Source organism: Rutilus rutilus (assembly GCF_951802725.1).
Source record: "Rutilus rutilus genome assembly, chromosome: 13".
In the NCBI taxonomy this organism is placed as follows: domain Eukaryota; kingdom Metazoa; phylum Chordata; class Actinopteri; order Cypriniformes; family Leuciscidae; genus Rutilus; species Rutilus rutilus.
The window spans coordinates 26,398,290-26,419,808 of NC_140218.1; the positions used below are offsets into that span (position 1 = coordinate 26,398,290).

Genomic DNA, 21,519 nt, shown 5'->3' on the forward strand with positions numbered 1-21,519 from the left:
ATAACCACTCGTTACAACCGAGGTATGCAGCAAAGCATTTGTGAAGCCACAACACGCACAACCTTGAGGCGAATGGGCTACAACAGCAGAAGACCCCACCGGGTACCACTCATCTCCACTACAAATAGGAAAAAGAGGCTACAATTTGCAACTCACCAAAATTGGACAGTTGAAGACTGGAAAAATGTTGCCTGGTCTGATGAGTCTCGATTTCTGTTGAGACATTCAGATGGTAGAGTCAGAATTTGGCGTAAACAGAATGAGTACATGGATCCATCATGCCTTGTTACCACTGTGCAGGCTGGTGGTGGTGGTGTAATGGTGTGGGGGATGTTTTCTTGGCACACTTTAGGCCCCTTAGTGCCAATTGGGCATCGTTTAAATGCCACGGCCTACCTGAGCATTGTTTCTGACCATGTCCATCCCTTTATGACCACCATGTACCCATCCTCTGATGGCTACTTCCAGCAGGATAATGCACCATGTCACAAAGCTCGAATCATTTCAAATTGGTTTCTTGAACATGACAATGAGTTCACTGTACTAAAATGGCCCCCACAGTCACCAGATCTCAACCCAATAGAGCATCTTTGGGATGTGGTGGAACGGGAGCTTCGTGCCCTGGATGTGCATCCCACAAATCTCCATCAACTGCAAGATGCTATCCTATCAATATGGGCCAACATTTCTAAAGAATGCTTTCAGCACCTTGTTGAATCAATGCCACGTAGAATTAAGGCAGTTCTGAAGGCGAAAGGGGGTCAAACACAGTATTAGTATGGTGTTCCTAATAATCCTTTAGGTGAGTGTATGTGTAAATAATATGAGCAGGTTGTTGTAAATATCATTGGGAACAGAAATGTCTATTAAAGCGGGGGTTTTCAAACTAGGGTTCAGCGACCCACTGGGGTTTATTGTTTCAATCTGCTTCCTAGACTGTCTAAAGTTGGAAAACAATAGATATTGCAATTATTTTATTGTACACAGTACAAAACGTTGGGTTATTTTTTTTTTACCCAACCAAATTTTTATTTTATTTATTAAAATCATGTCATAAATGAAAATAAATAGTTAACTCAATTGTTGGTGTCGTAATTCTGCAGTGAGAGACAAAATATGCAACCCCAACCTGGAGCTGTTATGTGTTACCTTGCGGCCACATTATCTGCCTGGAGAATTTACCAACATATTTGTGTGCGTTGTGTACGTTAACGGCAGCATGGCAGCTAAGGCAATCACAGACTGTGTCCATCGCCATCTACAGAACAAACCTGACGCTCCCATGCTGATACTTGGTGACTTTAACCATTGCAGCTTGGATAAAACTTTCTCATCAATGTTAAATGTAACACTATAAACAACAATATACTTGATAAATGCTATGGCAATATCAAGGATGCTTACACAGCCAGAGCCAGACCTAAAAAAATGTAGATAAATACCAATTCACTTATACAAAAGTACAAGTGATGCTATATCAACAATAATGCACCTAACTTTGAAGCACCTTGAAAGTCCTGTTGCATATGCTAGACTGCTTTTTGTTGATTTTAGCTCTGCCTTTAACTCAATCCAGCCAGACATCATTCTTAGGAAATTAGCTCAGTTAAAAGTAAATTCTTTTTTAATCAGATGGTATCACTCTTTTTTTTGTCAAACAGGCCACAGCAGGTGAAGTTTAACTCCTCTCTGTCTGATCCAGTGGTGTGCAGCACTGGCGCCCCCCAAGGGTGTGTCAGCTCACCTCTCCTGTTTACATTGTACACCAATGACTGTATCAGCTCTGAGCCAAACCAATATACACTCACCTAAAGGATTATTAGGAACACCATACTAATACTGTGTTTGACCCCCTTTCGCCTTCAGAACTGCCTTAATTCTACGTGGCATTGATTCAACAAGGTGCTGAAAGCATTCTTTAGAAATGTTGGCCCATATTGATAGGATAGCATCTTGCAGTTGATGGAGATTTGTGGGATGCACATCCAGGGCACGAAGCTCCCGTTCCACCACATCCCAAAGATGCTCTATTGGGTTGAGATCTGGTGACTGTGGGGGCCATTTTAGTACAGTGAACTCATTGTCATGTTCAAGAAACCAATTTGAAATGATTCGAGCTTTGTGACATGGTGCATTATCCTGCTGGAAGTAGCCATCAGAGGATGGGTACATGGTGGTCATAAAGGGATGGACATGGTCAGAAACAACGCTCAGGTAGGCCGTGGCATATAAACAATGCCCAATTGGCACTAAGGGGCCTAAAGTGTGCCAAGAAAACATCCCCCACACCATTACACCACCACCACCAGCCTGCACAGTGGTAACAAGGCATGATGGATCCATGTTCTCATTCTGTTTACGCCAAATTCTGACTCTACCATCTGAATGTCTCAACAGAAATCGAGACTCAACAGACCAGGCAACATTTTTCCAGTCTTCAACTGTCCAATTTTGGTGAGCTCGTGCAAATTGTAGCCTCTTTTTCCTATTTGTAGTGGAGATGAGTGGTACCCGGTGGGGTCTTCTGCTGTTGTAGCCCATCCGCCTCAAGGTTGTGCGTGTTGTGGCTTCACAAATGCTTTGCTGCATACCTCGGTTGTAGGGGTGGAGCCGAACCCGAATACGGTATTCGGAAAGCACAAATAATGTGTTTTTTACGAATACTTATTTCGAACAAATACTTTTAAAAATATTTGTATTCGGGAACAAGAAAAACTTTATATCAAAAAGCTGCGTTTCCTCATGAGACATGGCGACCGGCGGTGCTGCTGATGTGGTGGCTGAAATATTTTGGATTAGGCTAATGTCACGTTGTCATAAGGGGTAGTTCACATAGCGCGTTTTTTGCGCGTGCAGATTTCAAATGTAGGCGCGCGGCAAGCGCGCTTATAATAGAAGCGAGCGGCGCGCTGCATAGCAACGACAGACGCCACGGGAGGGCAAGCGCTTGTGGAAAGGAGAAAGCGTGCGAACTGCGCTCTTCATGATTACGAAGTATCAGCAAAGAATTAATTGATTTCTAGTCCTTGCATTAGCTTTAAATATATTTATGGAGATGAGAAATGAAATAAAAAAGCCGTCATTTTGTCATTAATATCAGTCCGTCAGAAAAGCAGTTCTAGGCTTATTCTTGGCTGGATAACTCTTAGCAGGTTTAAAAAGCTCTTTTAAAATTAAATATGAATGCAGTTTTGGATTAAATATAAGTACAGTCAAGTCAAATAAAACATGTTTTATCTCCTGTTTGGTAACACTACAATAAGATACCATTCATTAACATTACTTAATGCGCATCTAACATCAACACATTGAGTGAACAATATATTTTTACAACATTAATTAATGTTTGTGAATGTTATTTAATACAAACACTTGATTGGTCATGTTTGTTCACTTCATTCATTGTGCATTAAATAATGTTAACATAAATAATGTTAACTTTTGATTTTAAAAATGTATTTTTAAATGAACCCCAAGGAGAATAATTGCGACAGTATATAGCCTAACTATTGTTTATTGTTAGGTCATTTCATCTATTGTTATCTAACAAATGTAATATTAATGTAGTGTTTTTAATACTACAGTTTCCATCTTTGTAACCGTGATATAAACTTTAATATATGTAAATTTAATCTAAATTAAGCTTTACCGAAATTGTTACCGAGAACCGTGGATTTTCACAGGTATTGGTACCGAATACTGAAATTTTGGCACCGTGACAACACTAGTAGCTCTGTTAGCTTGGTAATTTAGACAATAGGCTGTTGACAGAGTAACATTAACGTAGGTAATGGCTGTTATGTTATTTTCTTTTCAATGACGTTCCTTGTTACATGTTCATTGCTGGATTTATGGAAAAACATCAACCAATATTGCATATCCATAATTATTATAATGGATATAATTAAAGAATACTTACACTATAACGTAAATTAGAAGTGTAACGCAAAAAAAATGGATTTTTACACCTATTTTGAAATTTACTCGAATACAAATACAAATACAAATACTTTTCCCCTCTCAACAAATACAAATACAGATACAAATACCGGCTGCTTTGCACACCCCTACTCGGTTGTAACGAGTGGTTATTTCAGTCAAAGTTGCTCTTCTATCAGCTTGAATCAGTCGGCCCAGTCTCCTCTGACCTCTAGCATCAACAAGGCATTTTCGCCCAGAGGACTGCCACATACTGGATGTTTTTCCCTTTTCACACCATTCTTTGTAAACCCTAGAAATGGTTGTGCGTGAAAATCCCAGTAACTGAGCAGATTGTGAAATACTCAGACCGGCCCGTCTGGCACCAACAACCATGCCACGCTCAAAATTGCTTAAATCACTTTTCTTTCCCATTCTGACATTCAGTTTGGAGTTCAGGAGATTGTCTTGACCAGGACCACACCCCTAAATGCATTGAAGCAACTGCCATGTGATTGGTTGATTAGATAATTGCATTAATGAGAAATTGAACAGGTGTTCCTAATAATCCTTTAGGTGAGTGTATAGTAAAATTCTCAGATGACACTGTCCTTCTCAGTTTACTTATTAAAGAAAGCAACATAAACATTCACCAAGATGCTGTGGACAAGTTTGTCAACTGGTGTGATTCACACCAACTTCATATCAACACAACCAAAACTGTGGAAATGTTGGTAGACCCCAAATCAGTTGGAGATCAGAGCCCTGTGGCCATCCATGGTCATGAGTCATGACATCAGGCAGGTGACATCCTTTAAATACCTAGGAGTGTTTATTGATAATGACCTGAGTTGGCGCACACATGTTACAAATGTCTGTGCCAGAACCCATCAGCGCCTCTATTTTTTGCGCAGACTTAGAATGTTTGGGGTCTGTAAAAATATTATGTTATTCTTTATAGAGCAACGATAGAGTCCATTCTTCGGTATGGTATCACCAGCTGGTTTGGAAATTTGACAGTTAAATCAAAAACTCAAGACGGCAGGTAAAATGATGGGTACACCAGCACCCCTCAACCCGCAGGAGCTTTTTGACCAGACAACAATCAGGCAGGCAAAGATCATTATATCTGATAACTCTCATGTGTTGTTTTCAGAGTTTGAGCTTTTGAACTCAGGAAAGAGGTACAGGGTTCCTCTGTGCAAATACAACAGGTATAAGCTCTCATTTGTTCCTCTCTCAATTAAGCACTTAAATGAGCAGCGATGAACGTGTGACCATGAATTTATTAATGTACTGTATATCTGTGATTGAATGTTATGTATGGACATGATATGATATTACTTTTGCACAAACAGATTTTAGAAAAATGGTGATTTGCAATTTGCACAGCTCTTTGAGTAGCCTTAATGTTTTATGTACTTTTTGTCTTTTAACTGGTTTAACCCTGTATCTGTGTTTTGTCTCTGCATGTTGTAATCTTTTTGTAGCAATCTCTTTACATCCAAAATGAATTTCTCCTTGGGGAGACAAATAAAGATACTTTGATTTTGACTGTTGGGTTACTTTTAACCCTATGCATTGGGTTAAAATAACCCACAGTTGGGAAGGTGCTATACCAACCCATAGTTGGGTTACTTGTTGGGTTATTTTTAACCCAACATTATTAGGTAAGTTTTTAAGCCCTTCTTTTTTCTTTTTTTTATCATTATATAGGCTAATAAAATAAATAGCGGCTAAATGAGAATTGAGTAAGAATTAAAATGACTATAATTAGGCTTATTAGTTGAATTAGGCCATTAGTTAAATTAGGCCATAGTTGAAGAATATTGGTCTTATAATATTGGACCAAAGATGTATGTCACTGGTGATTCATTGTGTCACTGGTGTTACTGTGTTTTTTTTCTGTCACATTAATTTAAATGTCACATGTGACAAGATAATAACTTTACATCCATTTAATTCTGCTACACTCAAGAGTTATTGATTTAAAGCATTGCATCATTACTTGTTTATAACTGTTTTTCAAATATGTCGATTGTTATAGCAAATACATGCTTGCGCAAATTAACTAACATCATTCAATCACACTTTTAACAAACCTGCTTAAAATGAATAAAACAATCTCCGTATTTGTTGCATTATTAAAAAAATTATACATGCGGTCTTTAAATAAATGCACAAAAAAGATTAAAAAAAATCATTAAAGGGATAGTTCACCCAAAAATGAAAATTCTGTCATCATTTACTCACCCTCAAGTTGTTTCAAACCTGTAAGAATTTCTTTTTTCTGCTGAACACAAAAGAAGATATTTTGAAAAATGTCTGTAACCAAAAAGTTGATGGACCCCATTGACTTCCATAGTAGGAAAAAAAAAATGCTATGGAAGTCAATGGGGTCCATCAACTGTTTGGAATTTTCATTTTTGGGTGAACTATCCTTTTAAGCTGTCATTTATGTGTATTCATAAAGTCAAACTTTAATTTAATATTGTGGTCTAAGTTTAAATGTTAGAAAAATGTTAGAAAAAGAAATACATTTTAAGACATCTTCCCATACCAAAAGTGGACATTTCTGTAGAATGACCCACTTAGTTTCAGTTATTTGAGTTGGCTAGGACTAGGCTACTTCAATTTAAAGTAAACGAAAATGAAAAAGGTTGCCAACTTAAGTAAACTAGCCTAGCTGGTTTTATAGCCTGTTTATCTTATTTCAGTTCACACTTATTTTATTTCGAGAAACGAAAATGTTTTTATGGCTTACAGGTTTATTCAACGATTACCGTATTTTACCGCTTCATATTGAATTGATTACTCGTATGGTGAGTGAGCGTGAATGAAATAAAGAGCCATCTGCTCTCAATGACACAGCATTTGCTGCATGCCAAGAACGACAAGTCATTCAGCCAATCAAATGCTGACTTACGTGTGCACGTGGCCAATAGCAACTAGCAGGATACAGGAAGTCGCTTGCCACTTTTCACTAGTAGTAGCCCATCTGCAACTCTTCAGCGCGTGTACAAGACATCTCTCTGCTGCAGGAATCTACGAAAGACTAAACTTATCCACCGGTATGATCCACTTTTATTACAATGCGCTATTATCTGATCTGTAGCAGCGTGTTTCGTTTAAATACACGCCAGAAACGAAATGCGCAGTCACTGTTGTTGAGACATGGCAGCTAATGCTAACTGACTGAGTGTAGCGTTTCAGAAGCCAAACAACGAAAAGATGGTTAGGTCTTGTGGTGCTATATCTTAAGATATATATTTTTACATTTATATTGATGAATATGTGTATAAATACTAGCTATTTGGTGTTGTTTGAAGTTAGCTAGAATGCTAATCAATCTTGCTGAGTAACTGCTCACCCCTTTAAGCTTCATGTTGTTTATCAGCGACATGCTAAAGATGACCACCGATATCTTTAATAAAACCCTATTTATATGGATTCAGAATGCTGTTGGTTTGTTTCACGTCTCTGTAACGTTACTGGTTTGTATTGTCTGTCCATCAGTGAGGATGTCTTCTGGAGCTCTGTTCCCCAGCCTGGTCTCTGGCTCCCGGAGCTCATCCAGTAAATATCTGGTTGAGTTCCGGGCTGGTAAAATGAGCCTGAAGGGCAGCACTGTGACCCCGGACAAACGCAAGGGTTCCGTGTACATCCAGCAGACAGACGACTCGCTCATCCACTTCTGCTGGAAGGACAGGACCTCTGGGAATGTGGAGGATGTGAGGACTGTTCACTGTTAGTGGTCAAGCGCTGGTGTTTTAGATCTCGATATTGATATCAATGTTTTGATTTTGTATTTCAGGATCTGATAATATTCCCGGATGACTGTGAGTTCAAGCGGGTCAGTCAGTGCACTACAGGACGAGTGTATGTGCTGAAGTTCAAGGCTGGCTCTAAAAGGCTGTTCTTTTGGATGCAGGTGAGGAGTGCTCATCTGAGATTTCACCACAGCTGATGTATTGGCCTAGCCTGGGAAAACCCAGACAAACTTCCGGCAAATTTTTATTTGCTCTGCAAGTAGTCTGGCAAAGAGCCCATTCAAGCCGATTTCTAATCCGTCCAAATCGAGGCACCAGTCAGAAACGTTGGGGCGGGCTTTACACGATGACGATCGCTCTGATTGGTTTTAGGTCTATCCAATTGCGCCCAGAGGCATTTGAGCGACGTCCGTTGGTGAAGCGCACCAACTTTTAAATGCATTATTATATTCAAATTGCAAACACATGAGGAGCTCAGTCTCCATGAAAGACCCACTGGCAGATGAACGTGCTACTACATTTCTCTCTCCGAAACGGTAGGAAATTAAATTAGATTTAATAGAGGATTTTAACTGTGACAAGATGATTGACAGGGCAGTTTACGTGACAGGATGCACGCGACAGATCCGTCCGATAAAGATGACGAAGTAGTATGTCCCAAAGCTTGCCTACTTTTTTGCTACACATTCAAAAGTAAATACCTTTTCTTCACAAAAAGAGTACATAGTTTTATGGCGTAGTGTAACTTAGGCGAGAGCATATGGCTTTACACGATGACGATCGCTCTGATTGGTTTTAGTTCTATCCAATTGCGCCCAGAGGCATTTGAGCGACGTCCGTTGGTGATGCCCCTTTGGAAATGAGTTATTAATGAAGCTTTGCCAGACCATAACTCAGTTACTACTGAGAATGGTCTGGTTTTAACCAGGCTAGTATTGGCCCATATTTTTATTAAAATAATTTGTTTTTGTTTGGCCGATGGTTTGGAAGCAGAAGTTGCGATATTCTTTTCTTCCTTGTTGTGACATTCTTGTGAACGGTTCTCGAGCAAGAAAAGATGTAGGGTGGGACTTGAGAATTGATTTGATGGTTGTGGTTTGCTATTGGTGGATCTCATGTGAGTGACAGGTTGCCCCGCCCTCACGCCAGTAAACGCATCATCATAGAAGAAATCAGCTGGCGGGCACTTGAATATGATGTGCAAAGATACATCATTTATAATAAATACTGCAATATTCCATATAATTTCACAAACGTTCCAAACGTGTATTTGTAGCCTGCATAAAAATGTAACTCTGTCGGTCTAAGTGAATCGGATGCGGACTGGAGAGTTCAGCTGTCACTGGAGATTCATGATCCACAAACTTTAATTTCTTGATTTTAAACTATGCTGCGCTACATCCGGTCGGGTTCACTCGACTTCATGTCGTGTTCACTGTGCTGAATGTAAAATTACTGTTATATTTATTGTCTTTATTTGGAAAAAAAATATGATTCCCAGTGTGCACAAACGTACCATTTTACTGTTTTACGTCTTGTTTTTTTGTGAACAATACCACAATGAAAATACAACAATTACAGAATCTCTGAGATTCTGATATCCGATCAGCTGTCGGTCACATTTGTTCTTGCTGTCCCGTCTCTCTTGTGTGAAGGAGCCCAAAACAGATAAAGATGAGGAGTACTGTCGCAAAGTCAACGAGTACCTGAACAACCCCCCCATGCCAGGCGCTCTGGGCAGCGGAGGAGGTGGCGGACATGAACTCTCTGCACTCGGTGGTGAGTGATAGAAGATGCAGAACACTCATCTCACTTTGACTTTGGGCATGTCCCAATACTTGGCCACTTGTGAGTGCACGTACGTGAATCGGGAATGCAAACTTGTCGCCGTTTTGAATCCACAATTGGTCATTTGTGTGATTCTTTTATGGCGCTTTTCCACTGCATGTTACGGTACTACTCGGTTCGGTACGGCTCACTTATGGCGCATTTCCACTGCATGGTACGGTACGGTACGGCTCGCTTCGGCTCGCTTTAAATGGTACCACCTCTGTTGAGGTTCCAAGCGTACCGTACCGATACTAAAATGTGACGTGAAAACACTGCAGATCACTGATTGGTCAGACAGAATCATCACTACCAGCGTCATTGTATTTACGACACGAGACACTTAAACCCGCTAGATTTAAATAGCCAGTAGACAACAGCCAACGCTGTAGCACTTGTTTTAAAAGTACTTGTTTTACTTGTTTTAAAAGAGTATAAACTTCAAAAAAAGAAATGGCTGAATCGTGATCAGTGGACGAGGTGCGTACTTTCCTCTCGTTGGTTGCCGAGGAGCGGATGGGGTAACACGGAATGAAAAATTCGCTTTTAATATGATGATGTCTTTGCAGTAAAGACGGCAACTATAACGATCAGTCCCACCCACTTTGAAGCGGTACTAACTGCAGTGGAAAAGCAACCGAGCTAAAGCGAACCGAACTGTGCCGTACCGAGTCGAGTCGTACCACGCAGTGGAAAAGCGAAGCGAGCCGAACCGTTCCGCGCCGAGTCGAACCGCGCCGAGCCGAACCGAGCCGTACCATGCAGTGGAAAAGCGCCATTAGATTCGATTAGTTTTTGAAATTGTTGCTTTCAGACTCTATTTTTCTTTCTATTTCAACATTTAAAGCTATACTGTGTAATATTTTAAGTTGATTTTATGCAAAAAACACGTTATTTCAAAATTATACGTTCTCATTAATGTGTAATCACTTCAACTAATTAAGTATTCTCGTAAGTGTATAATCTGACATTTAGAATACATACGAGCGAGTCGCTCGAATGGCGGCAATCATGTTGCGCCTCCATCTTGAAAATACATTAGACAAAGAGGGACATACAAGCTTCGCCTTTCGCGTTTTTACACGCAGTGGTGCCGTGACGAATGCGAGAGGGAGATTTGCTCGCGTTTGCCGGCAGATTTGAAATAATACGGCCACCGTAGGAGTTAAAACACCTTTGGAATGGGAGGAGCTAGAAAGTAATATTCAGTTGGTAGTCATATACAATTTCACCGCTTTCACATAAATCTCTGACCCATCGTCTTCTTCCTCGTCGAATTTCTGTCCCTCTACATACGTCATCTAGTATAATTGAAACGATTGGCTATGAGCTACGTACAGGCGCATTTGATAGACATTAGTAGCACCCAGTAAACGGCTCTGGGCATTCGTAAACCACGCCTCAAATACGAGAAAATGAACGTGGTTCCCAGACCACGTCTCGATGAGACTAGGTCTGACGTTAGCCAGGCTAGTTTCAAAGTGCAGTTTTTTTTTTTAAACTATACCATTATCATCAGTGTAAACTGCAAAAAACAAGCGCATTTGTGACGTCATGCGTATTACGTCTATAGACGCGTAGTGTTTCTTTACAAAGTGACATCGCCAACTACTGGTCTGGCAGCAGAATACAGCATTTTTGTTCTTTTTTTTTTTTTTTGTCAAAATTATCCCTGTTCACATGGATCCATTTGTACGCAAAAAGCGTAAAGAAATAACATTTCCACTTTTAGGACATCATTGTTGTGTAAACGTACCTTCGGACTGTCCCAGGTCTGAAAAATGTCAGAGCTCAGAGCCATTAATCCACACTATCTCTAATACCGCATTCATGTTTAAAAACTCTCAAGGGCCCCTGAAATGTGAGAATTAAAAGTGTGCAAGTTACATTTATGCAGAGTGTATTTTGCAACTTCTTTTTATCACTTTAATTATCAGCACCTCCCTTCAATAATGTCATCGGTTATATAAGGACTACTGAACAGACAAGTTTATTTTAAAGTGCAAAGTATTGAAGATTAAATTGTGTAAATAAAGCTTTGTAAATATGTTCTACCAAAAGTTATATGCACACTTGTAGCGCCTGTGTTTGTACTGGGACAGGCTCTATCAACAAGAGTACTAAGGGAATTTCCCTTTTTTTAAATATCCTTTTCTTTAAGGAGAAGGTGGCTTGCAAAGCCTCCTGGGAAATATGAGCCACAACCAACTCATGCAGCTGATTGGACCAACAGGACTGGGTGGACTTGGTGAGTGTGTTTTTTTTGTTTTGTTTTTTTTTAAGCAAGATTCCATGTTCATGATTGCAATATGACCCAGTCATAACACTATTTACAGACCGTTGAGAATTTGGGGTCAGTAAGATGTTTTTTTCTCTAAGGTGCTCTGGCTGGTCCAGGTCTGGCCAGTTTGTTGGGCAGTGGAGGTCCTGCTACCAGCAGCTCAACCTCCAGGTATGTCTGGTGTTTTCTCAATGCTTATATTTGCTGCCGAGTGTTCTCGCATCTAACGGCTTCTATCCCTCATCCACAGCTCCCGCAGCCAATCGGCAGCCGCCACTCCGTCCTCTGGATCCACCGCACGCCTCAGCACCACCCAGGCACCCACCACACCCGTAACCCCTGCCGCCACCTCCACCGGCTCGCCCACGGTGACCCCCACCACCCCTGCAGCCCAGACCCCCTCCATACCTGCGGCAGGACCCCCGTCCAGCACACAGCCCATCCAGCTGAGTGACCTGCAGAGCATCCTGGCCACCATGAACGTTCCCGCCATGGCCGCAGAGGGACCGGGAGGTGAGAGACCGACAACTCATGTGATCTTGTTCACCCACTTTTACTTTCCTCTAACATCTTGCCCGTCGCTGCCTCTGTAGTGGACCTGGCGAGTGTGTTGACCCCTGATGTCATGGCTCCTATTCTGGCGAACCCTGAAGTGCAGCAGAGACTGCTTCCGTACCTGCCATCAGGAGAATCAGTCCCACAGAGCGCCGACGAGATCCAGAACACGCTGACCTCTCCACAGTTCCAGCAGGTCAGTCGTGCACATAATTATACAAGTATTGATTAGAGATGCACTTATGTAAGTATTGGCCGATATAAATGTTAATTTTTAATGTTAGCGATATCGGCCCCATAAAGAAAATTTGGCCGATATATAAAAGCTGAGAGACACTTCTGTTGGAAGTGAGCCATGATGGTTTTGAATTGCTTGAAATGTTGGAAACCACTTCAAAAAAGAAAATGCAGTAAAGTGCAACACAAGTCTGTCATATAGGCTACATAAAATTATAATAAGAGCATCATTATAATTGTGTGCTTGAGGCATGGATATTAATGGTCAGACTTTTGTTTTTGTAATCAGGCTCAAAAATGTGGATTTAGATAAAGCTAATATATCGGTTATCGTCTTTCAAATATAAAGAATTATCGGTTATTGGCCAAAATGTTCATGTTGGTGCATCCCTAATATAGATGATAACCATGGTATTTTAAAATTAAAGTATTCAGTGTTGCTCCAAAACCAAAATTCAAGTATTTGTTCTCATTTAGTCCAAAAATGTATTTAATCAACACTTTTTAATGATATTATTGTTTCTACATACATGGACATTTTATTCCACTAGAAACAAACCTTGTTGTATTATTTTAATACTGTGAAGCTGCTTTGATACAATCTGTATTGTGAAAAGCGCTATACAAATATACTTGACTTGACATTTTAAAAACATTGGCTATAATTATAACTTGTTTTCATGACAGATTTATTCAAACATACACATAATAATGAAGACTTCACTAACAGGTTAATTCAAATATAAATAATTAATGATGTACTGTAGTACATTTATCAAAATGCTCCCCTCTAGCTATGGTAATTACATGACATTGTTTGCAAGTTTTATTGACGTCTTTCTATGTTTGAATTACGTGAGACATTATACATTTCAGTAAGTTGTATGGTTTTATACTTCCTGATGTTTATTTAATGCTATAATTGGTAGTAAAGAGAAAGAAGCGGTCTGTCATTTTTCTTGGGCTTCTCCATGTATCCTGCTGTGATGTAAACACCCTGTGTGTGTGTGTGCGCAGGCGATGAGTATGTTCAGTAGTGCTCTGGCCTCCGGTCAGCTCGGCCCTCTCATGAACCAGTTTGGTCTTCCCTCTGAAGCAGTGGACGCAGCTAATAAAGGAGGTGAGTTGTGCAACGTCCTCGTATCAACACAATTTGATCTCAAAATATATGGAAAAGTAGGTTACATTTTCACCATTTTAAAGCACTTTCATTCTCACAAGCTCTCATTTGCTTTGTCCTGGTATTTAGACGTGGAGGCGTTTGCCAAGGCCATGGAGGGCAGTGATGCCAAGACTGATGATGGTGATTCCAAAGACAAGAAAGATGACGACGAGGACATGAGCTTGGATTAGAACGACCTTCCGAACACAATCGTCTCTCTCTCTCTAAAGTGTTCGTCTCACACTAGTCCGAGATGTTTGCCTGTAATCATTCATTGATTCAAGTGTGTTTTGTATGTCCAAAGCTACACTATTAAACAATTGATTATGTAATGCCAGTTTGTGTGTGTGTGTGAAGTTAATCAAAGTGACAAGAAACTTAAAGGAAATGTTTATTGCCAATAAAATCCCTATTTCAGGGAATCTGACAAAAAAATATCAAAAGTGACAAAATAATATTTCTTGAGTTTTCAACTCCAGTGATTTTTAGATGATAATACACAATGAATCCCTACAGCACACAAGTCTGTTTGGGAACATCCACAGTAAATCGCCCTCCCTCCAGTGTTTTTATACATCTAAATATTCCCATAAAACCCATTTAATGGTGTTTGGTCAGGATTGTATCAGTGAAATGTACTAATTAAAGGTTGTATCAGTGATTTCAGGCCCAAACATAATTATCACATTCATCTAATCTTTCCTAACGATCCACTAGATGCCCGCCCCATAAGCATACCATCAAAAAAACGCACCAATCACAGACGGGTGGATGTTGTGAGGTTTTTTATTTTGTATATTTTTATATTTATAACACTATTTATTTTGGTTTTGAGTGGTTGGTGAAACCAACTGTTTTTGTGTGCAGATCTCAGAGCCTAGGCTGCCTACGGACGGCATGCTTATGGGGCGGGCAGCTAGCGGATCGTTAGGAAAGATAAATGAATGTGATCATTTATGTTTGGGCCTGAAATCGCTGATACAACCTTTAAACCTGGAACAAAATAAATCCAGTGCCTTTCCTCTGGTCCGGTCATTGATCAGTGGTGTCTTGGCACTTACAGTGCTTATTCATAAAACTACATACACAGGTGTCATGAAAGTAACCATAAATATCCGTTTAAATTAAAGGCTAAGCAAACCCACCACCTGTTGATTTGATAGTGTCAGTGTACGTGGAGTATTTAGGGGTTAATGCAGTTGTGGTCTATAAGGCAGGGCAGCCCTGAGTCCCCACAGATCCAGACACAGACGAGGGTTTTGACAGCACGACAGCCCTGTGGTTCAGTACGGCTTTCCTCACACACCCATGGAAAGGGAGGACGGTCGATGGGAGACCTGGTACAGTTATGGTCTCTGCACACGAGAGGACAAAAGGCTTAATTACATTGAGCATCTTACCTCATTATTTCACATTTCAATGCAAGATTCTTGATTTGAACCTGCATGTTCTCAATTGTAAAAGCGTTCAGGTGTCATACCCGGTATGCTGCCCAGATAAACAGTCTCTTTGCCCCCGTTCGATCTGCTCTGTTTGGGACCCACTCCATGTTCACTTGCCGAATCCACGTGTAGTTGGATGACGTTGCTCTTCTTCACAACTAAAATCACAAATATTAAAATGTGTGAAATTATATAGCAAACAGATTAGATACTCTTGCAGTATCTATATATTTTAACCATTGCATTCTGCTTGGATCAGGTTTTGATGCGATGCAATGCAATGACAAGTATCTGTAGTTTTCACGAGTACATGAAATCAAATGTAGTATTTTAAGCATATTTGGCATGCTGTCCGGGGCCAGTTATGTAACTTTGTTACATAAAACTTCATTTAGTATTTTTATTTTGGGAAACTTTTACTTTTCCTTCACCACATTCCAAAGCATTATATCATACTTTTAACTCCACTACATTGTTCACCCAAAATGGAAAATAAGCACATACTTTTACTGGAGGTAATATTTTATTAGGATATCTTTTACTTAAGTAGAAAAATATATATCTAATCTTAATTTCTTTTTCAAAATGCCTTCAATTTTCAAATAAAATGAAAACAAACTAATTTGATTTTATAAATGTTTCAGACAATAAAAAGAGTCATGATTAATGCCTAAAATGTTTGTAAGTATTCTCATTTTCAGTTATATACGATACACACATTTGTTTCTACCACCACTGACTGACATATAGCCAGGTAAAATACTTCTACATAAGCATACACCCATTTTCACAGTATACCAATTTTCAAAATCAACTGAACAAAATGTAAGTCTTAACGGTTCATTTTTGACCCGAGAATAACACCAATTTTTTATTTAAAACACACCACAAGGGTTTTTTCAAGGGTATGACTCACTTGTAATAGTGTGCCAACCTCCGTCACAGAGTGACTCTTCTGGTCTGAGACTGACTGAAAACTCTCCACTGCCACTGTTCACCAACACAGTCACCTGCACAGAACAAACAGACACTTCAAACTGGAGTATGGACCCGTCCCAACGGCCATCAGAGAGCACGACCAACCCTAAATGACGTGGTTGATATTCTCTGAACTCTCGTATCAATAGCTACACTTACATGGACACCTTTTGTTTAAAAAGAACTCTGAACAGAGTGTTTACATGAATGTCCCTCCGTTGACTCATACTATCCGTCATGCTGCCATCGCTTTTGTTCTTTGTTTTAAAAAGCAGAGTTAATATTGATCTATTTCAGGTCCTAAAATCGCTCCTTCCTGCGCTCAAAACAAGGCGTTACGTCATTACGCTATTTCTAAGTTAATGCACATGCGCAGAACCTTCCGGTTTCGGTTTTCAATCAAGTATTTACGTCCTATCGAATGGATTAGTAAAGGTTTAAACCACCTCTTACAATCCAAATGAAGTTTAATGTGGCCAACTCATTCCGATTGACGTGAGACTAGTCCGATTACAACTGGATTATAAGGTCCATGTAAATGCAGCTACTGTTAAAATGGGGCCCGATTTACATGAATTGACCCTAAATAAAACCTTGCAAAATAAAAGCATAAATCTTATTTAATCTTGTGAGTCACAGGTCCTTTACTAAGTTTTGTGTGTTTAAGTGCATGGCTGTGTCACCTGGCCCTGGTTCAGATAGAGACTCAGCTGTTGAGTTTTCTTGGCTCCAGTGTGCAGCAGGAGCCCGGAGTCTGAAACCACACGGACCTCCAGCTGGATCTCGAGGTCCCGACCCAACATCAGCGATTCGTCTAACGTGCAGAGACGGAGAGAATGAAATCTGAAGCGTGTCTGACTGACTGATCAGGTTGACGAAGTGAAGTGAGAGGCTCACCGATGGTCAGATATCCGCCCTGACTGGAGAAGTGAACCCCGGGCTGGAGGGGCTGCTGGTAGCAGGGTGTCACTCCCACACTGTGAGAGGGGCTCTGTGGCGGCACCTCGTTCAGTTTCAGATCCCGCACGCAGCCAACGAAACCAGCCTGACAGAGAGAAACAGAAACACAGAAGAGTGAACATCACAAAAGCATTTTGATATGAATTTGTTCTCAGAGAACAAGGGTTATTCAGATAGGTACAATCTCTTCTCCTAAACCTGAAGAGTGAAACAGTGTCAGCTCACCTTTTCAGCGGAGCTGGTTCTAGAAGTATTTTTTCCATTCATTTTTCGCATAGGGTTTGCTAAAAAGTCTCTTTCAAACCGATATAAGCCATGAACCAAGGCAAGGCATTATCCCATGATTTACTCACCCTCAAGCCATTCTAGGTGTATATGACTTTCTTCTTTCAGACGAATACAGTCGGAGTTATATTAAAAAACACGAAACACCCTGACGCTTCCGAGCTGCCATAATGGCAGTGGATTGCAACCATTGCAACCATCCGATTGAAGCTCAAAAAAAGTGCATCCATCCATTATAAACGAACTCCACTCGGCTCCGGGAGTTAATAAAGGCCTTCTGAAGCGAAGCGGTGAGTTTGTGTAAGAAAAATATTCATATTTAAAACTTTATAAAGTAAAATAACTAGCTTTCGGCCGAACGAACATACAAATCCAACTTAAGTGTAAAACGCAACTTACGCAACTTGTGACGTCAGAAGTAGCGTAGTGCGTCATGGTGTGACGTAAATATCAGCAGTGCGCCGCATTACTCGCATAAGCCTTTTAGGCTGTCATGGGTGGCAGCATTAAAAATATCCTTAACGAATAAGGCAATCCCAAAACACTTTGAAATGAGCTCAGTGAAAAAACAGGATGGAAACCTGTTAATAATGATTTAATACTAACAATAATGCAATATTAAAACGATAGAATAATCAAAATAAAACTAATATTTATGTTCTTACATTCTTATTAAAATAAAATGTGATTATTATGAATAAATTCTTAAAAAAAATTAAAATATAAAATAAAATGAAACAATAAAATAAAATATGGTGGACGGAGACCTGTATTTCAATTGAACTATTTTTGTCTCTATTTTTTTATTTTAATCTAATTAATCTAATTAAAAAGAAACATCCAACATCTGTGTGTGAAACTCACAGCACTGAGCTTCTGGCCATGTCGAGTGTTTCAGTTCAGTCACTTCCACGACAGAACATGCTGACTGTAGGCAGTTGAGTGGCTCTGAAGAGAGCTGTAGTGTCTGTAATGCAGTGTTTACCTCAGCTGCGCTGTGGTCTGAGGGAAGTCCACCGATGTAGAGAGGAGCACCAAACTGACTCTTCCCTCCAGCCGTCACCTTCTTGAACTGGGTGTCGATGCCGTCTGCAGTCAGAGAGGCCCTGTCATCCACTTTCACAAACACCTGTATGAGTTCAATGTAAAAAAAAATGTGAGATTTGGAGAAAAAAAATAACAAATACATGCACATCCACATACGAACCGTGTGCCACAGGCCGTCGTTGTATTTCTTGCTGCTGCGTATGCTAGTCTTCCTCCGTCCACCATTGATCTGCAGCTTCAGATGGCCATCAGACACAGAGAGCATCATGGTTCTCTGGCCCTTCACTCCTGCGTGGAAAACCAGTCCACTCGAAGAGTTCACGCGCACACCCAGAGAGATGTGTGGCCTGCAAATGAAGTTTACAATGCCCATGCATTATACATCACCGCTGCTTTTTGATCGATATTAGTTACTTTTCTGGTCAATATTAGTTCTATTTTACAGATTTTTAATAGTGCATGCTCATTTCCCATATCTTTACATTTAGATTACATTTGCCGTCATCTAATGCTCACTTAAAGTGAATCATTAAAACCTTAATAATTTAGTTTTGACATGTAATATCAAAACTACTGACTTTAGTGTTTTAATTACAAAACATACAAAATAGTACAGAAGCCATTTAACCAACAGTCATAACAAGGACTTATCAACGACATATGGTTTTTTAAAGCGTTTTTTTGAAACACTCACGCCTTGTTAAACGCTTGAGGCAGTGAATCAAATCTCAGGTGGCTGTGGGAGGAGCCACTGAAATGGTGGGCGTCGACCTCCTGGACGGACATCTCACCCTGGCAGGACAACAATCGAGTTCTCGAACTTCTTTGAGGCTTATTCTGCATTTTCACAAACAGACACATTTATATATAAACATTTGATTATTAATGACAATTATTTAACATTAATGAAAACAATAATATTTATAAAATAAACTATGCGTTCTTAATAAAATAATGATTCATACAATGTTGAACAATATAATATTCAAAATAATACAATATTTATGTGATTAATATGATTATTTTATATATATCAAATAAAATACGTTTTTAAATCAGTACCTTTGCATTCTTTCGTCGTGGTGAATCCAGTATCTCCAGTGGGACTGAAGCGGCGGGGCAAACAAATGTGTATTTGTGTCCCTCTTGAGCTGATTTCAGATCTACGACCTTGGTTTCAACATTTCTAAGAACACAATGCAGAAATTAAAACAGCAGATCTAACTAGAACTTTTCCTACAGCTTATATATTCATACAGGTATAAGATTTAATGGTATGATCCATCGTTGCTCCCTCTCTGCATCACACACACACCTCTTAATGAAGAAGTTACTGAGGCAGCCGATGAGGTTGGTGAGGCCGTTTGACGCAGGGGTGCCGCCCACATAGGTAATGTTAGACTGCAGCGCCGCCCTGCTGGTGTCCGCAATGACAGCTTCTCCTCCACTCTCAAGGACATCATCTATATAAATGCGCAACCTAAACAAAGACAGAAATAGTCTTAACCCTGTACACAAACACAATGTAATAATATATCTAACACAAACATACAGTGGCGTACCCATTTGTGTTGCGGTAAAATGCAACATAGTGACTGTTGTCGTCGTTGTATGTCTTCTGAGACTTGACTCCTTTGTTGCCAGCACTTACTACTACATGGCCGCTGTCTAAGGCCACCTGACACACATCACTCTGAAGGGACACACACAAACATTATATTGTTTTATGTACTTCAAATATGACTTGATAAGCAAAACTGTGATCAGTGTCATTTTTACCTGGCCTTGATGGTAAAACATGAGTCCATTTTGCTGATCTGTTCTGAAGCCGATGCCAGCATAGAAGTTGTCTGGAAGATCCTGTACATTCTCCATCTTTAAGCCTAGGTAACCATCACCCGTGAAATGAGCCTCACGAGTAAACTAAAAACGACAACACAAACACACATAAACGCACGTCTCAACTTGGTACAGTAGAGGTCATATGCAGTGAAAACAGTAGGGTTGGGAATCATAACATCTTAACAGATTCTGGTTCTAATTCTGATTCTGCTGAGCGATTTTAGCTTCTTTTTATTATTATTATTATTATTATTTTTACTTAATGATGAACTATATGCTTGACTCTGAGTTGGCGAACAGGAACATGGTTTGTTTGTGTAACATTACCAACACATTATTAGCTGATTGATAACACAGTCAAGCAAAAGGCTAATCATATTAATTACCGTTATGTGTCCGACGTTGTAAAGAGCGATACAAATGTGCAGCATTTACTACAGTAACTTGAGTAAAGTTGACCCAATGGTTCTCAGTCTGAGCTGGTGCGAGTGAGTGGAGGCGGGGCTGATTTGCATATTCATAGAACCACGTATATAACTGAAGCAAGGGTGCAGAGTTACATTCAAGCTATATTAAGATTTTTTAAGAATTTACCATGGCAGCATTCGTTACTTCATATCCCAGATTTTGGAGGCCTCTTTTTTCACAAATAACTGACCGAATACAAGTATGTTCCCTCACTGCAGAAGAACGCAGATATTCCAACACTATGAGCAGAACTGAATGTGGATTCCCAACCCTAAAGAGGCATGTTTGATGAGGCTCTCACCAGCAGGTCATCTGGACAGCCATAGCTGATCCCTACACTCTTCATGGTCTTAATTTGAACAAAGCTTTTTAAGGCCTTTATGGACCTGAGGCAGCCCTTTATGGAGCCACGCTTATGAAACACGCTCTTCAAACTGCAATGATATGAACAGATAGTTAATTTTCACAGCCTACGCCAAAATGGATCTAAATATAACTTCTCAATGGAAATATCTGCGTGGTCACCTCTCGGGCATCTCGTCCTCTGGCACTCCACCCAGGAAGTATCTTCCTGGAAAGCTGAGCTCTTTACTGGAAAGCGAGTAGATCTTCTGACGATCTAGCCTCACTAGCATTTCATTTTTAGAACGTTGAATGATAACATCGAACTAAACACAAAAAACACAGAAAACGTTGAAATCAATAAAACTTAAAAGATACAATCTTGGCATCTGGCAGGAATAAACA

The 21,519-nt window shown here is 40.0% G+C and overlaps 2 protein-coding genes across 4 annotated transcripts in view; one reads left to right on the top strand and one right to left on the bottom strand.

Annotated features, from left to right (window-relative positions):
* Nucleotides 1–6,827: 6,827 nt before the first annotated feature.
* adrm1 (ADRM1 26S proteasome ubiquitin receptor) lies at nucleotides 6,828–14,087 on the top strand. Of its 2 annotated transcripts, none has more exons than XM_084427329.1 (10): nucleotides 6,828–6,989; nucleotides 7,435–7,649; nucleotides 7,733–7,849; nucleotides 9,344–9,467; nucleotides 11,677–11,763; nucleotides 11,895–11,967; nucleotides 12,047–12,309; nucleotides 12,390–12,547; nucleotides 13,606–13,708; nucleotides 13,838–14,087. In XM_084427329.1, exons 1-10 carry the CDS (start codon nucleotides 6,833–6,835, stop codon nucleotides 13,939–13,941), a joined length of 1,401 nt encoding a protein of 466 aa, XP_084283455.1. In that variant the 5' UTR covers nucleotides 6,828–6,832; the 3' UTR covers nucleotides 13,942–14,087. The 2 variants fall into 2 exon arrangements, with proteins under 2 accessions (XP_084283455.1, XP_084283456.1); XM_084427330.1 differs by having other exon boundaries at nucleotides 11,680–11,763.
* Nucleotides 14,088–14,128: 41 nt separating this feature from the next.
* lama5 (laminin, alpha 5) overlaps nucleotides 14,129–21,519 on the bottom strand; it is a 76,379-nt gene continuing 68,988 nt past the window's right edge. For both annotated transcript variants that reach the window (XM_084427328.1, XM_084427327.1), the window contains exons 67-80: nucleotides 21,298–21,440; nucleotides 21,074–21,206; nucleotides 20,242–20,385; nucleotides 20,025–20,155; nucleotides 19,778–19,942; nucleotides 19,525–19,648; nucleotides 19,157–19,299; nucleotides 18,623–18,809; nucleotides 18,401–18,544; nucleotides 17,068–17,215; nucleotides 16,854–16,984; nucleotides 16,109–16,202; nucleotides 15,231–15,350; nucleotides 14,129–15,105 (exon numbers count right to left, since the gene is read on the bottom strand). In XM_084427328.1, coding sequence (XP_084283454.1) covers nucleotides 14,957–15,105; nucleotides 15,231–15,350; nucleotides 16,109–16,202; nucleotides 16,854–16,984; nucleotides 17,068–17,215; nucleotides 18,401–18,544; nucleotides 18,623–18,809; nucleotides 19,157–19,299; nucleotides 19,525–19,648; nucleotides 19,778–19,942; nucleotides 20,025–20,155; nucleotides 20,242–20,385; nucleotides 21,074–21,206; nucleotides 21,298–21,440 — 1,956 coding nt within the window. In that variant the 3' untranslated portion in view covers nucleotides 14,129–14,956. The remainder of the gene's footprint in view (nucleotides 15,106–15,230; nucleotides 15,351–16,108; nucleotides 16,203–16,853; nucleotides 16,985–17,067; nucleotides 17,216–18,400; nucleotides 18,545–18,622; nucleotides 18,810–19,156; nucleotides 19,300–19,524; nucleotides 19,649–19,777; nucleotides 19,943–20,024; nucleotides 20,156–20,241; nucleotides 20,386–21,073; nucleotides 21,207–21,297; nucleotides 21,441–21,519) is intronic.